The sequence below is a fragment of the Pantherophis guttatus genome, chromosome 3 (assembly GCF_059756535.1).
Source record: "Pantherophis guttatus breed Tessera chromosome 3, ASM5975653v1, whole genome shotgun sequence".
Lineage (NCBI taxonomy): Eukaryota > Metazoa > Chordata > Lepidosauria > Squamata > Colubridae > Pantherophis > Pantherophis guttatus.
This window is the reverse complement of record NC_142065.1, coordinates 106,055,098-106,071,530: the sequence shown is the minus strand read 5'-3', so window position 1 is coordinate 106,071,530 and position 16,433 is coordinate 106,055,098. Positions and strand designations below refer to the sequence as shown.

The 16,433-nt window shown below is 35.1% G+C and overlaps 1 protein-coding gene across 1 annotated transcript in view; it reads left to right on the top strand.

The window, feature by feature from the left end:
* Nucleotides 1–16,433, top strand: part of PAPPA2 (pappalysin 2) — a 167,764-nt gene that overhangs the window by 142,184 nt on the left and 9,147 nt on the right. Inside the window, exons 18-21 of the mRNA XM_034409739.3 lie at nucleotides 426–558; nucleotides 3,452–3,561; nucleotides 6,753–6,824; nucleotides 15,183–15,281. Of these exons, the coding sequence (XP_034265630.2) occupies nucleotides 426–558; nucleotides 3,452–3,561; nucleotides 6,753–6,824; nucleotides 15,183–15,281 (414 nt within the window). The remainder of the gene's footprint in view (nucleotides 1–425; nucleotides 559–3,451; nucleotides 3,562–6,752; nucleotides 6,825–15,182; nucleotides 15,282–16,433) is intronic.

The following is a 16,433-nucleotide window of genomic DNA, read 5'->3' as shown; positions in this document are numbered from 1 at the left end:
TGTGTGTTGGAAGACTGAAGAATACCTAACACTTTTTCAAAAATCTTACATTCAATATTTGAGGGACTTCCAGTAAACACCATGGTGCACTGATCTCCCTAAACGGAGGGACAACATTATGGCTGAAATCAGCATCTGAACACTGGTCCAGACTGCCAAACTCTCTCGTGAAAAAGGAGAGATCACAAAATTACTTAAATGTACTCTGGATACTGTTTTTTTGTGAGCAGAAGAAAGGAACCAACTTTTTTGCAATTGGCTTGAGATCAGTGGGAATCACAGGATTCCATCGAAGTTATAACCATTAATGTAGCCTGTATGGACTATATGGACTGTATGGACATTGACTATAATGAATATGGTAACAAAGAGGTACTTTAAATTCTGTACAGTTCATGAATTAATATGGTTCTTTTATGTTTCAGCTTTCCATTCTTTGCACTAAAAATGGCTTGTGGACAGAGGAATTTAAATTATGTGAAGAACTGCAGGGAGATTGTGCACCCCCACAGGAGCTTAATTCAGTGGAATACAAGTGTCAGCAAGGTTATGGAATTGGTAAGGTAAACAGTTTCTGATCATCCCATTCACCTAAACTCTCCTATTAAGTTGTTTGCAGATCTGTGGAACAGGCTAGATTTAAGGCTTCATTTTTTAATTTTTTTAAAATTAAAGGTATATACTGTTTATATTTTATGTCACTGTGAGATAAATTAAATAAATATTTGTAGCATATCTCAATTTTCTTTCTATTTGAGCTTTCTATTGCTGTTTTAAAATCATATATTCTGCTTAGACATTTATATTTGCAAAACATGAATGTTTAATATGAGTGAGGCTTTAACACAAACAGAGCAGAGCAATCCTAATAGAAACAAGAAAAGTATTTATGATTTTTCTTTTTCCAGTGTAACATTCAGGTATTCACAAGTAGGTCCCAAAGACAAACAACAAAAACATATTTCTCTCTTTGATTCATATTAAATATTTACCCTGGAAGCCAGAAAGAATGGAAGGTGGTGTTGATAGAAAAAGAATTGGTGTAATTCTCAAAAGGAAAAATGAAATAATATGCAAAGGGATACACAGCCTAATCCTTACTCATGTCTCCCAACTGTAAACTGTATTCTTAATTCAAATAGCATTAAACCTCTGAATTTTCCTTCACTGAGATTAAGCTGATGAAAAAACATCTTCCTATCCCTGAAGAGGCTTTTCCAGGAGATTAGTACATGCAGAAGCGTCTTAGATATAAAAGAAGAATTCATTATTCATAAAGGCTGGAAAGATTAATAGCTTGCTGTGATTTGTTAAGTTATCAGAAAGTGACTTTGGGAAAGAACACTATATCAAGCATAAAAAACGATGAATCTCTATTTAGTTTACAAAAAGAAGAAAGAAAAATAAAAACTAAGGAGGAAAAATTAGAAGGAAATTCTGTTTTTATCATTAAGTCTTGATCCAATAGAATATTGATCAGTTTTGCCATTATGTCAATAAAGATATAGTTAATGGAATCAGAAAAAAAAGAGTAACCAAGATAATAAAATCAATAGCCAATCCTTTTTCATATCTAGAGTATGCTGTAAGCATGTAAAGAAACTTCTGTTGAGTTAATATTATCTTAAGATCATAATGAACTTAACATTGATTAACTGACTTCTGGGTAATGCCATCTAATGATTATGTGTTGATATTTTTCTAGCCATGCTTCTAGATTTTTCAAACAGCTGAAATTGAAGTTGACAAAGAATGAATAGCTGCAATAAATAGCTTTGAAACCTATACTCTGTGATATTTAATAGTCTTTAAGACCATTAACCATGGATTTTTAATGTAGGCTAATTTTATTCTTTGCATATAACTGATATATATCCAATACTCTTGGTTGCCTGTTAAAAATATTGTAGAATTTGAATACTCTAAAATGCTTCTCCATATTGATAATAAATCAGGAGTTGTACATGAAGCTAATGTATCTGGATCAAACCGTGAAATAAAAAAAACCTTTTAATTGAACATACTGTCATTGCACAGTTTTAATTGAAGGGTCCTTGGTGCTCTCTGAGTTTGCTTGCTTTCTTGCAAAACTTTCATTACTCAAACTAGGTAACATCGACAGTGCTACAATAATCACAGATGGAACAATAACAGATAGAAATCTTTTATTTCCTATCTGTTCTCATCGAAATAAGATCAGCTTTTTGTTTCTGGGCCATGATCTCCCATGTTTGCTTTGCAGCCTTTCATGCTGAAGTTACAGTTAGAGGAACCAGGTCCTTTGCACCCAGAGAGTCTTGATCTTGACCACTTACATCCCAAAGAAATGAAGGTCCTCTGAGTACATAGATTAATCTTCATTTTGCCAAATAATTTTTATTAAGCGTTATACGTGAAAAGGGTAGAAGTCAATAAAAACTACCAAAACTACAAGCAGAAAACTGCAAAAAGGGCGAGGGGGGGAGCAAGGTAGTAAAAAAGCAGAAAGAAAAAAAATTAACTTCACAGCCAGTAAAAACAATTTTAACAGCTTATCACTGTCTCTACAAAAAAAAAAAAAGAATAAAGCAAACTCTCTTCTCCTCATAGCTCATCTCGTAACTGAGGTAAAATCAAAATGCTACGTCCACCAAAATTTTGTCAGCAAAAGTCCAGAAATGGCAACATGTAACTATTTTTTCTTTTAATCTCAGTCCAACATGCCAATCTTATAAATCTTCCCTGATTTTTTAAAAGTATTCTTTAAACCCCTTCAAAAACAAAAGTCACAGAGGTAATTTGCTGCTTTATCAGTATTTCAAACAATACTCTTCCATTTTGACTTCCAAAGTATGCTGCCTGTTCACTGGGGGCTTCCAAAGGCTTATAAAGTCTTTTGGGGCTTCTGGAGCCAAAATTATTTGGGGTTTCCAAAGAACAGAGCATGTTCACACACAGAATTATATAGGATGGGTGGTGGTGGTGAGGAGATAATATTGTGCATGTGCAACTTTTGCAATGCAGCACATTTTGTATATTTTTTTTGCTTAGACATTTACTTCTTCCAGATTGTCAAATGTAAAAATTGTAGGAGGCAAAAACAAAACAAAACAAACAAACAAAAAAAACAAAACAGGGAGCAATGTGGCAGGGGACAACTTTAGTTACAGTTATAACTGCTGTGGAGAGATGTGTAGAGGGGGGAAAATAGCATCCTAAATCTTGGAATATACATAAATCCCAACCAAACAATCTAGACTTTCTCTCTCTTCTTCTTGCTTTTTCTAAATAAAAGATTCAAACAATTGTTGATGAATGAAGTTTTGTAAGTACCAGAGCAGTAATATAGTACTTATGTACTCAAATTGGAGATCACGCAAATCCTTATGGAAGCCCATGGCATTTACACATTTCTCAATGGAAATTATAATCTGCTACTTCTCTTTCTTTCTCTCTTCTTTTTCTGTGCCAGGAGCTTCATGCACACCTTCCTGTTTGTTTCTACCTAGAGATCCTGTGACATTGCCTGAAAATGTCACTGCTGATACCATGGACCACAGACTGAATCCTATTAAAGTCCAGGTAAAAAGAAGGGGAAGTGCTGCAACTTTGAAAGTGGAATATATTAGCTTTTAGTCTACTCACCTAGAACTGTGGAAATTGCTGACCTAAGGTTACAGTTTCTTCAGTGATCTGATGTACCTTTCCATCTTATAGTCCAGTTTCAGTAGGAAAGCTATGAGCGTGATGAGCAAGTATTGCTTAGCGCATTGTAAGCTGCCCTGAGTCTCCGGAGAAGGGCGGCATATAAATCAAATTAAAAAAAAAAAAAAAAGTATGACTAGGAGCAAAAAAACCACACAGAAATGGAAGTTGATTTTGAAAAGAGTTTAAAGAGTTACGATGTGCAAAACTTATCTTCCTCCTTCCTCTGGCTGCAGCTTGGATTTCTAATTAAAGGGGCAAGCCATCCTTACTTAGAAGTTTAATATATTTCTTCTCACTACTCTCCTTTTTTTGGGTTCTAACATTTGAATATTTTTGAAAAGGAGATTTCATTATCACAATCAACGTGAACTGGAAAACTAATCCAGTTTCTAATCCAAACTAATCCAAACTAAAAAAACTGGAAATTTTTATCTAGGGAGAATGTAAATTATTGTTTCCCTTTTTAAGAAGTCCAATTTAGGCCTTGTGTTTGAAAATGACATAGCTGTAGCTGCAGAGGGTAGATTTGGCCATAAAGTATAAGTAACAACCAGTAACGTTGTTGTCACCTCATGGTCATATGGGCAGCAAACAAATTTAATAAATAAATAAAATAAATATCCTGTTATTTTGTTTTTGACTTGCAAGAGTAATGGCATGTCAACAAACTAAGACCTATGCCATATAGATCAGGACCTCTGTTGTAACAACTCTAGTGACAGAATTTTGTAACAGAATCTGAATGTGACAATGTCGTCATGGGGAAGTCAAAATGTTACAGCCTCCCCTGTGAGGGAGTTCGGCAGTTTCTAAATGTGATAAATAAGTGTAGTAAATAGAATGCTAACTTTTCTGGCAATATAGTTCTTTGAAACCATTGCTTTTTATAACCCATGATGGTTAATATGGAACACGTATCCAACAAGACTAGCAGTGGGAAAAGGCAACAATAAAGTATTAATGGCTGGAAACAATTGGAATATAGTTTTAAGAACTTAATCATGATTTTTAAATAAGGAATGTAGACATATCAAACACTTTTCATGCTTGGTTGATGCTTGGGAAGGTAGTCTGGTTGAGTATTTGCCTGGCATTCTTTCCAGCTCTTTCTGGGAAGAAGAAATGCATAGGTACAGAGGGGAAAAAAAGAGGAAAAAATGGTCTGGAAACATCTGTGGATTATCTGTCTGCATTCTAAGTTATCATGATACACCCTGGTTTTGTTATCCTGAATCTCTGACTCTGATGTTTAGCTTTTTTCTAGTTGTATTCTTATCCCTCTCAGTGGAATGGCTAAAATACCTCAGATGTTATCATTCTGTTGCTTCATCTAACTTGAGTTTGCCTGAAAATGAAATCGAAGAATATGGCTGGCATTTAAAAACATTTAAAATAAAATCAAATTGAGTTGTTATGGAGCTGAATTACCACCCAAGATTATCTTTCTCCTCATGGGAATTTTCAGGATTAGCAAAGATTCATTCCTTTAGACACTGTTGTGTGTTATATTATATAAACTCTGTAATTGTGCTGCCGTTTATGTTCAAACAGGGAAAGAAGGTATCTATGCCCTTTAAGGTCTGTAATTCTGAAGTGGAATGCTCTTGATTTGATTTTCTCCTATTGTTGGTTTTTTTGTGAAATGTTTTCCCTTCCAGCTGAAAACCCCTTGCTACATAAAAGTGTTCTCCTGGGAATAGGGAAACAGAAAAGAGAGTAATATAGGGAGGAGGTTTTGTTATTGTGAAACTAAATTATCCCCATTGCCAGGAGCTGTCACTAAACATAATTCTTTTTGTTCATTTCTTGATCCTTCTGTATATTTTCAAATCACTTTTCTTCCTCGACTTGATGGTCGAGTGGATGTTCTGTGAACTTTAATGGCATTGTTGAATCATTGTCTCCAAGAGGTATCTGCCATACAGATCAGGGTGAAGTAAGAAGAACAATGAAGTGGATTAGGGACCTGGGCTAGATTGATTGAGCTCAAGCAGACTGAAATCTGCCAACTGGAGTCATCAACTATAAACGCAGCAATCTAAATGTATTTATACTTTATTCAAAGAAACAAAAATAGTTATGTATGTGAGCCTACTTTTGTTCACTTCATTATATGGAAACAAGCTGGGTCATTTCAAGGGAACCCTAAAATAAGTTGAATACAGTGAGTACAGGGTGCTTCAGAAATGTATGTGACAAAACAAGAAAAGATAATAGTGAAGAATGAATTAGTGTTGAGTGAAGGAGGATGAAATACAGAAGGGTATACAGATTGAAGGAAGCATGTTGAGAGGGATTGTTCATATAGAGCAAATGAATAGGGATTAAATTGTGGAGATGGGGAAGACTGAAAAAGTTGTGGTTGGAAAGAGTTCATGAGATCCTCAAAAACAGAGAATTGATAATTCCAAAGAAGAAAAGACAATATATAAAAAAGGTAAATGGAGATGGTAAAAGCAAGGATGCTTAAAAAGCAAGGATGCTTTTTAAGTATAGAAAAATATGGAAAGATATAGTGACTAGTGTAAACTAGTTTTAGCTATGCTTCTTTTTCTTGTCTCAGGAATTTAACCTGCTTGGTTTAGAATTTCATTACATATTTTCCATTATATATAGAGTAACCTTGATATTATAGCAGTGATGTAAATTAATGTAAATGCTTCTACAATACTTATCAAAAAGTATAGGCATGTTTTGAGGTTAGCTAAGAACAATATTATTTTCCTTGTTTGTTTTGTGGGGATTGGTAGGTTAAAAATTCAAATATTTTTACTAACATCTTTCAAAGATAAGCCTGCAAATACTGTATAAGGTTTACAAATCAAGATTTTTTAGAAAAAGGATGATGCAAAACCTAAAATTATCTAGAATCAAAATTCTTTACCATATAGGAGATTGTGTGTAGAATTTGTAATTCCATTCTCACAAAGTCTTTAGCATTGCATAGAATGTAATAGATCTTTGGTGAAATAAGATATATATCATCAATAATTTTTTTGAAAAAAATTATAGATTGTTTGCTGTTATCCTCTGACTAATGCAAAACCCTTTTTATGTCTCTTCAGAGTATTGTGTGTACTGGAAGACTGGAATGGTATCCTAACCCAAAATCTATTCATTGTATTATTTCTTGTGAGGTAAGAAATATTCTGTCTGTCTGTCTGTTTCTCTCCCCACCCTCCCCTTCTGTCTCTCTCTTTCTCTATCATATGCCAAAGGGACATTTAGGGAAAAATCTTTGTGCTACTGTGTGCCCCCCCTCCCAATCTCTAATCATCTCTTTCAGATTTGATTTTATTTAGGTATTTTGTATATAATGTACTTTATCACACTCAGAAGGATCTTTAATTTGCTGGGTCCTTTTCACTGCAACTCAATTGTAAATTGGGATTATTGTCATCAGTTCCCAATTTTTGAGAATGTACCCTTTGAAATCAATGTACCCTGTAATCAATACACACATAGAGAGAAGATACACTTGTTATGTATAGTTCAATTTAAGCAGTTCAGGAATGATGCAGTCACTAGGAGGGACTTTTCCACTGTGAGGGATTCAATTAGTCTAGGGGCTTCAGAGAGGTGGGTCACCACCCATTTAGTATGACCAACTCCAAGCCCTCAGTGATATTCACCAGATTGGACTCAAGGTTCACAACTCAAAAGTGTTTAATCAAAACTTGATTAGCAGGCTTCTTAACAGTTTTTTTGAGACATCAGTTGTAACTTCCAAAGGGTGAGGTTTTTTTAAACTGACTTGATTAAAGTTGTCAACTGTCATTGGTAGCTTTATCCATTTTACTATTCAGGAGGGCCTTAGAGATTAAAGATTGTAGTGTAGAGCTCTTCAATATTCCTACAAATGTAGAACGAATGAATGAATGAATGAATGCCTCAAATGTTGATCTACCCACTTTGAAGGGAGAACTGTCAAAGCCACAAAATGGTTGTTGACTGGGTGGTACTTTTTACATCCCTGAGCTTGATCTAACCATGTAGCAGAAATGTCTTCTATAGTTTTCAGGGGTGAAATCCAGCAGATTCTAACAGGTTCTGGAGAACCGATAGCGGAAATTTTGAGTAGTTCGGAGAACCGGCTAATACCACTTCTGGTTGGCTCCAGAGTGGGGTGGGAATGGAGATTTTTCAGTATCCTTCCCCTGGAGTGGGGTGGGAATGGAGATTTTGCAATATCCTTCCCCTGCCACGCCCACCAAGCCACACCCACAGAACTGGTAGGGAAAAATTTTGAATTTCACCCCTGGTGGTTATGAAACAAATAATGCCTCTTTAGATTGAAAATCAATCAAATTTCTACTGTTCCTGTAATCCATATGGAATAAGAAATTGACTTACAACCACATTGAGCCTAAAATTTCTGTTACTAAGTATTTACTTGCCCCGTTTTATTACCTTTCTTGCCACAGTTGTTAAGGGAATTAACGCAACTGTTAAATCAGGAACACAGTTGTTAAGTGAATCTGGCTTCCCCATTGACTTTGCTTGTTGGAAAGTCACAAAACATGATCACATGACCCTGGGACACTGCAACCACCATAAATCAATTGTAAAGCATCTGAATTCTGATCACATGACCATGGGGATGTTGCAATGGTTGTAAAATGGTCATGAGTCACTTTTTTCAGTATTGGTGAACTTCGAATAGTCACTAAATGAACTGTTATAACTCGAGGACTACCTGTAGTTTATTCCCTGCTGCGGTGCTTTTTAATCTGCATAGAATTCTTAAATGTAAATGATCAAATATGTAATCTCACATTACAATTTGGTATAACCCATGCTATCAGGTCTGGAAATTCACCCTACTTTCATTTTGAAAATAGAATCAATCCATATTTACTTGGGTCAATTCTGAATCAAAGTCTAATGCTGATTTTAATTGTGGAATTAAAAAGCCTTCTTCCATGTTCTTTCATCATTTAGCATGTAAAGACTTCCTAGGACATGAGAGCATGAGAAGTGAAAGCAGTTAGCACCTTCTTATCACAAAGTGTGAGGATATACTATATGTGTATAATACTTGTTCCTAATTTCCCATCAATCTTGGGAAATATAGTTCTTTGAGAGAAACTATGGAAAGGATTAGTAATAGAGGTCTCCATATTTCATGAAACAACATCGAATTTTGAAAAATGCTTTGATAGTTAAATAGCTATAAATCGGATGCTGGTGTACAATGGAGACTTGCCCTTCATGTTGTGGTCCAGCAAGACCCTTTTCTTAGACTTAAAAATGGCAACTTTATGATGTCATTTGGATTAATTCTAACTCTAATTTCTTCTTTGTCTGATGCCAGAATAGCTAATCTTTGTTTTTCCCTTCTGGCCGTTTATCTTTCTTTCTGACTTTTTCTGATTCTCTGTGCCAAGAATTAAGTGTAATGAGGAGTGAAACATTTGTAAATTCACAAGGAGGGTGCAAAAGGGGGGAAGCATTTGGAAAGTTCATCAGCAATAATGATGGTAATGTAATAAACTTTGAATTACAGATGCTCCAGGTCACTTTAATCTTGTACTATCATGAGAAGAATAGATGGCATAGAAAGCTGTTTCATGCTTCTCTGTTTAAAACTGGCCTTTTTCAAAAAAACAGCCAAGTGCGCTTTCTATTCCTTTTCTTTTCCTTGCTGAAAGCAGAATTTCTACAAAGCCATCTTTTTTTTTTTCTAATTTAATACTTTGGAATGGATAGTTGTGTATGAAATATGAGTAAGAATTCAAATATATTTGTTAATTTAAAACTTGCTTCAGTCCTTGTGCTTTTCTTCCTTGTTGCTCTCTAAAAGAAATCCAGGAACTGCTCCTCTCCACCACCACCTCGAAGATTTTTGTCTATGGTTCCTTTTCACTTGTAAAATGTTTCTTGTAGGCAAATTATGAGTAACACAGTGGTTAGAATGCAGTATTGCAGGCTACTTCTGCTGACTGCCGGCAGTTCGGCAGTTCGAGTCTCACTGGCTTAAGGTTGACTCAGCCTTCCATCCTTCTGAGGTTGATAAAATGAGGACCCAGATTGTTGGGGGCAATATGCTGACTCTATAAACTGCTTAGAGAGCTGTAAAGCACTGTAAAGCGGTATATATCTAAGTGCTATTGCTATTGCTATCAGGAGCAAAATAGAGAACACTATCCCAAAAAGCAATGCCAGTTGGAATACTATCAGCCACCAATTCCTGTTCCACCCAAGTATTTTAAATCAACCCTAGAGTCATGTCACAGTAGGATTCAGAGAAGATATCAATACTTTGTGATGATACCTCAAGACATTACCAAATAGAGGGAGAAGCAGACCATGGTTCTAATACTTGTAGTTAGAATATAGAGGTTACAACTTGTACTGTTTGGCCACCAGGCATAGGAATTTTTAGAAGTATATGGAAATGCATCTTTTATAAACCTGGTGCAAATTAAATGAGGTAGAAAAATAGGTTTATAAAGTATCCAAAATAGGAGAACTCTTCTGTTTTTAAAATGATCTGTCTGTACGTGCTGTTTCAGTGTGTAGTGGTGAAGGAACACCAAGCCAATAGTAGCAAATGTGGGTTTGCTCCTTCAGATCCGCAAAACAATCAGTCAGTTAACTGCAGTAGAGAAGAAAACTGGTTTCCCTAAGAGTTTCATCCTTGTTACAAAATTTTCTTATTTACATGTATGTTTGCAGAAAGTATGGAGGATTTGAATATGAAACAAGCCCTGAATATGGAAGTTAACTGAGCATCCCCCCCAAAATAAAGGGAGGTTATACAAGGTCCTTTAGAAGCATTTATCTTATTAAAATAACTGATGACTTTAAATCACAGTTCAGGGATTTAGAATCACATGTCCAAAGATACAACAACTGAAGATATTAGCAGTAAAATTAGCCTCTTCCTTGACTGCCAAGTTTCAGAGTCTTCTCTAATTACTGTTGCCTTTGCCTTATGTGTCCAAACTGTCTTAGCTTCATTATGAGTGCTTCAAGATGTTTTATTTCATTTTCTATTATTTGTTGTTGCAGTTCAAGGTAGTCTCCAAAATAATTTCCAGCATTATAAATGAAAGGAAATTCATTTTTTCTTGGCTCAGACTTTCTGCCGGTCTGGGTTTCACAACTGTATGTTACAATTGGAAAGAGAGCTGCCCTGACAGTATACACCTTTGTTATCTATATGATACCTCTACATTTTAATGTTGTGTGTGCATTTATCATACATACATACATACATACATACATACATACATACATACTTTTCAATAAATAGTAAGATTCAGAAGACACCAGAAGCCTCAACAACAAATATGAGCTTTAAGTTAAAATCTACGGATTTGGTTTGATTGGGAATGTGTCCCAGCTAAAGCCAAATGAATAGAAGTACATAATACTTTATTCTCAAGACCTAATGATCTTTTCAAAAATTCTATGAATCCCTCTTTAAGAGTTAGAAACAAGTGTTTCAGCTGAACAACCAGCCTAACCATCCCAAAATGTAAAAAATAAAAAAAATAAGAACTGACTCTTTATCTTTTCTTCTGTCCAAAAAATAAAGTAGACTAATTAGATGCTTGTGCTGAGGTCTCAGAGATCATCTGAGTTACTCAGGTTCTCCTCAGAGTGATCATGTATGATCTCTTCTGAGATCCACAAACAACTTCTGCACAGCAAACAGCAAAATTATTGGAGGTAGAGCGGAAGACTTAATTCTGATAAACTCTTGAAGACTGACTCTGATTGGTTGGATCCAGTACTAATCTCCTTATTTCCATTAACTCTTTCTCTTCAGATTCCTAAGGACTAAAGAGATAGAAACAATTCAGCTAATATGTGTCCAAATAGCCTTCTAAGTATTATCAAGAAAAGTGTACATTAGTTGCTGACTGACTGACATGCTGATCCAGTCATAAATCCAATCCTATTCTGTTATTGAGTTTATATGGTCACTTACCCCAACCTCAACAAGAAGTTCAGTAGCTAAAATTGCTTAGTGGAGATTTTTACTTCATCAGGTTGGATCAATCCATCCAATGTCTGAATGTCTTATTGTTATTGAGAACTGCTGAACCAGATAGATTTCTTATGCTTATTCAGTTAATTATATTGGGCATTTGCTAAATTAAAGGGAAAATAAAATAGATCAGACTAAATCTGTATCAATTCCAAAACTACATGGCATTACTGAAATTCATGTAAGGGTTTTTGGATACAGCTTATTACCCAAATAATAATTTTAAGGTTGTAGTAATAAGACCATAAAAATTTTGTGGTTCATTTAATCCCTTCATATTGGAAATTAACCTTGCCTTCCAAATAAGTCCATAAAAGTTATAGTTTTCTTGTTTACAAACATTATATAAATCATTTGTGGGGCAATAAAAACCTGGAAAAGAAGTGGGGTTTCATTTATATTTTTTGCAAAAATGCTGTTGTGTTGGCATTGGTGTTTGGGAGTGGCTATTTATTTATTTGGACTTTAATTGGGAAACAAAGAAAAATACTTTTTAGGCTTTGATGGAAATTTCTTACGCTTGTCAGGGGATGGAAATCAAACTATGGAAGTCTGGGAATGATTTCCTGCTTGAACAACAATTCAGGATCTTCCTTTCATCTCTTTTATTCTGTTTATTACTCTTTATAAACCTGAATCAAAACTCTGTAACTGAAAGAAAATGTGTTGTAGTTCCTAAGTCAGAGAAAAGAAACAACTGGGTAAAAGGTTACTGTTTGTTGAAAGTAATTTACAATACCTGCTTGTTTGCACCAAGAAACAAATTCTCATATACTGCAGCAAAATTTATCATGTTATTGTTTGAGAGCATTTGCTTGTGCATTTGGTGAATACAGATAGTCTTCGACTTACAACAGTTCATTTAGTGCCTGTTCAAAGTTACAGCGGCACTGAAGAAAGTGACATGACTTTTTCACACTTACAACTGCTATATCCCCATGGTCATGTGATCAAAATTGAGATGCTTGGCAACTGACTCATATTTATGACAGCTGCAGTGTCCCGGGGTCATGTGATCCCTTCTTGGAACTTTCTGACAATAAAGTCAATGGGGAAGCCAGATTCACTTCACAACCATGTTACTAATTTAACAAGTGCAACAATTCACTTAACAATTGTGGCAAGAAATATCATAAAATGGAGCAAAAGTCACTTAACAAATGTCTCAATTATCCACAAAAAAATTGGGCTCAATTGTGATTGTAAATCAAGGACTAGCTAGACAAAAAGAAGGGAAAAGTAATTCAGAAATACGAGACAGCTGTAGTCAAGCATTACTGCTTTGTAAAATGCTAACAATTATTCTCCTGGAATGTTTTGCTCTGTCTTTTCCATATGTTGTTCATCTAGAACCCAGATTTCCAAAAGCAAAATAACAGAATCACTTAACGTATACTGTATATTAGCCCTTAGAGTGGCTATTTTATTATAGCATTCCAATTATATCAATTATAATTTAGAGTCCATTCTGGCTTATTTCAGGTTAAGTGATGGAAAAATCTAACTGAAATTCCAAGCATGCCAGAATGCAAAGGACCTGAATTCTGGTTCCTTACCATTCCAAGTGTTCCACCCTCCATATAATTCATATTACTTAGCAGTAGTTAAGAGCCTATGATTTCCAACATATTTTATGTCCCACTTTATTGTTTCTGTCCTTTAATTTTCCCTCTCATTATTTTTAATTTCCACTTTTCCGCTCATAAACATTTTTAATATGAATATCATGGTTGCCTATAATTATCATAGATGCCCACATTTATCTCAGTTTGAATATATATTTTGGCCATTTAAAATGATTGGGACAAGCAGTTAAGAATCGTATATCGTGAAGACAATTTATATTTTCTTCATCCCATCATTTCCTCTCTTTAGATGCTGATCTGGAAGTCATTTTAAACAAGCATTCACTACAATAAGAGATTAGTAGTTGTATTTGTGAACTACTACAACAACTACTACTACAGACTAGGTGAAACTTGGTTTAATGCCAGTAATTGTGAGAGGGCTCTTGGAGTTCTGTTGGACAATCACTTAAATATGGACCAACAGTGTGAAGCAGCAGCCAAAAAATTCAATGCAGTCCTACGGTGCATTAATAGAGGGTTTAGAATCAAGATCATGTGAAGTTCTAGTACTGCTTTACAAAGCCTTAGTAAGACTACACTTGGAATACTGCATTTAGTTCTGGTCACCACGATACAAAAAAGATGCTGAGACTCTGTAAAGAGTTCAGAGATGAGCAACTAAAATGATTAGGGGGCTGGAGGCTAAAACATACAAAGAACGGTTACAGGCATTGGGTATGTCTAGTCTAATGAAAAGAAGGACTAGTGGGACATGATAGCACTGTTCCAATACCTAACAGATATTTCCAGATAATACTGTTCCAATATTTGAGGGGCTCCTTCAAAGATGAGAAAATCAAACTATTTTCCAAAGCACCAAAAGGTAAGACAAGAAGCAATGGATGGAAACTAACCAAGGAGAGAAGCAACTTAGAACTAAGGAGAAATTTCCTAATGGTGAGAGCAATCAACCAATAGAATAGTTTGCCATCACTGGAGGCTTTCAAAAAAAGACTGAACAACCATTTGCCTGAAATGGTATAGGGTCTCCTGCTTTTGTAGGGGGTTGGACTAGAAGACCTCCAAGTTCCCTTCCAACTCTATTATTCAGTGTTCTAGCTGTCATGATTTTCTGGCTTTGCAAATGAATCATTATCTAAATAAACAAACCCTATTGTGTGGAATACAGCAAAAAAGTGGGAAGAGTCAAATTATCTCCTTAGTTTTACTGGTTTTCTTTCTTACCTGCTCTTCTCTAGGAATACAGTAGAGAGGTGATGTTGCCATAGCATCCTCATTAACCATGTATCTTAAACCTCTCATAGGCACAATGTAATAAAACATCCTTCCTTGATTACATAACAGCAAGGTTTTTTTTTATTTACAATATAGCATTACCAATAAGAATTACATGGTGAAGCGGTACCAGCTCATTCAAGCATTTATGCTGATTTGTTGCTTCACTTTCATGTTCGAGATCCCCAGTATTTGTTTTGACAAATCACACTTAAACATGGTAATCTATGAGTGTTAGGAAATTATCACTCTCTCATTAACTTCAAATAACTCAAAAATATACATGAACTTGATTTCACTTAATTTAAATTGACTTCTTCAGAATGGATAGTCCTGAATGCATATCATTTTGTGGCAGCAGAACCATTTCTTGGAGTCATTTAGTCATATGTCATATATACAGTATATGTGCATTTTTCAACCACGATAGCTAGATCAGTAGCATGTCTACATATTTAGTGATTCTTATTATTGAATCAGTATAGCTGTTTTGATGGTCTGTTTCTCTTAGCTTGTTTTACAAAAAAATCTGTTTCAATATATGAATTGTTTCTAACATGTGAATGCCAGACTTAATTGATTTTCTCTGTTGCTCTTCATTTACCGAATGCTTCTTTTCTCTTTCTTTATAGCCTTTCCATGCCGATGGCTGGTGTGATACCATCAACAACCGAGCCTATTGTCAGTATGATGGTGGTGACTGTTGTTCCTCCACAGTCTCCTCAAAGAAGGTAACTGATATTGTTAGTTATCCATTACAGAAAATGGAACATACCATATATATTTGCAGATCAGCCGAGAATTTTAAATGAGAAAAGGTATCCAAAAAATCAAGTTCAGCTTATCCACAAAATACACAACACATTTAAGTACCTGCATTTCCCATATATACACATGGACAAGCTTATCCACGTGTTACATTTTTAACCAAAATACCATGAAAAATGTGGATAGGCTTATCCATGGATGGTGCATTTTTTCATAGTATTTTGGTTAATAATTCAACAGTCTATTATTTATTTACTTATTGATTAGATTTTTATCCTACTTTTATTATTTTACAATTAACTCAAAGTGATGAACATACTTAATACCCCTTCCTCCTATTTTCCCAGAACAACTCTGTGAAATGAGTTGGGCTGAGAGAGTGTGACTGACCCAAAGTCACCCAGGTGGCTTTCAGGCAGAACTAGAACTCCCAATCTCCTGGTTTCTAGGCCAGCACCTTCACCACTACAACAAACTGGCTCCTTTATCCATGGATGGACTTATCCACAAGTACATATGATAAATTAAATTTATAGATAGTGTCTTGCCCTGGAAGTCTGTGTATAAATTATATGCTGAACTGCTTGGCCTGGTGTATAAAAATAACTGAATTTACATAGGAGTTGAATTAACAGAAAAGAAGCGGAATGTTTTTTAGTTGGATTGTTTTTTTTTAAACAGCCATGACAAGTTTCTTTCCTTATAAATGATGTATTTTACGTGGCACACTTGTACCAGAAAAAGGGGCATTTGTGTTATTTGTCAAAGAAATCCTCTCAAACTCTCAAGGTTGCTCAAGTGATGGTCCCAAAGAAGTTGATTGCTGGTGTAGAAAGTATAAGCAGAATTCACAGGGTGTCTTTTTCAAGTCATAGAACACATACAGAAAGAAACTATCGACTATTGAGGCACACAAAGAGACCAGCTCACAAAAGTGTTTCTGGCTTTCCCTTAATTGCTCCTTGTGATACTAGATCTCTTTTCAGTGCAGCTCTTTCAAATACTGCTTTGAATGAGCTCCCATTTCATATAAGGCTGTGGATGAAGATAAATGGAATGCCAGGTATATACAGATTATCTTTTCTAAGAATATTTATCATTGTGCACACGTAAAA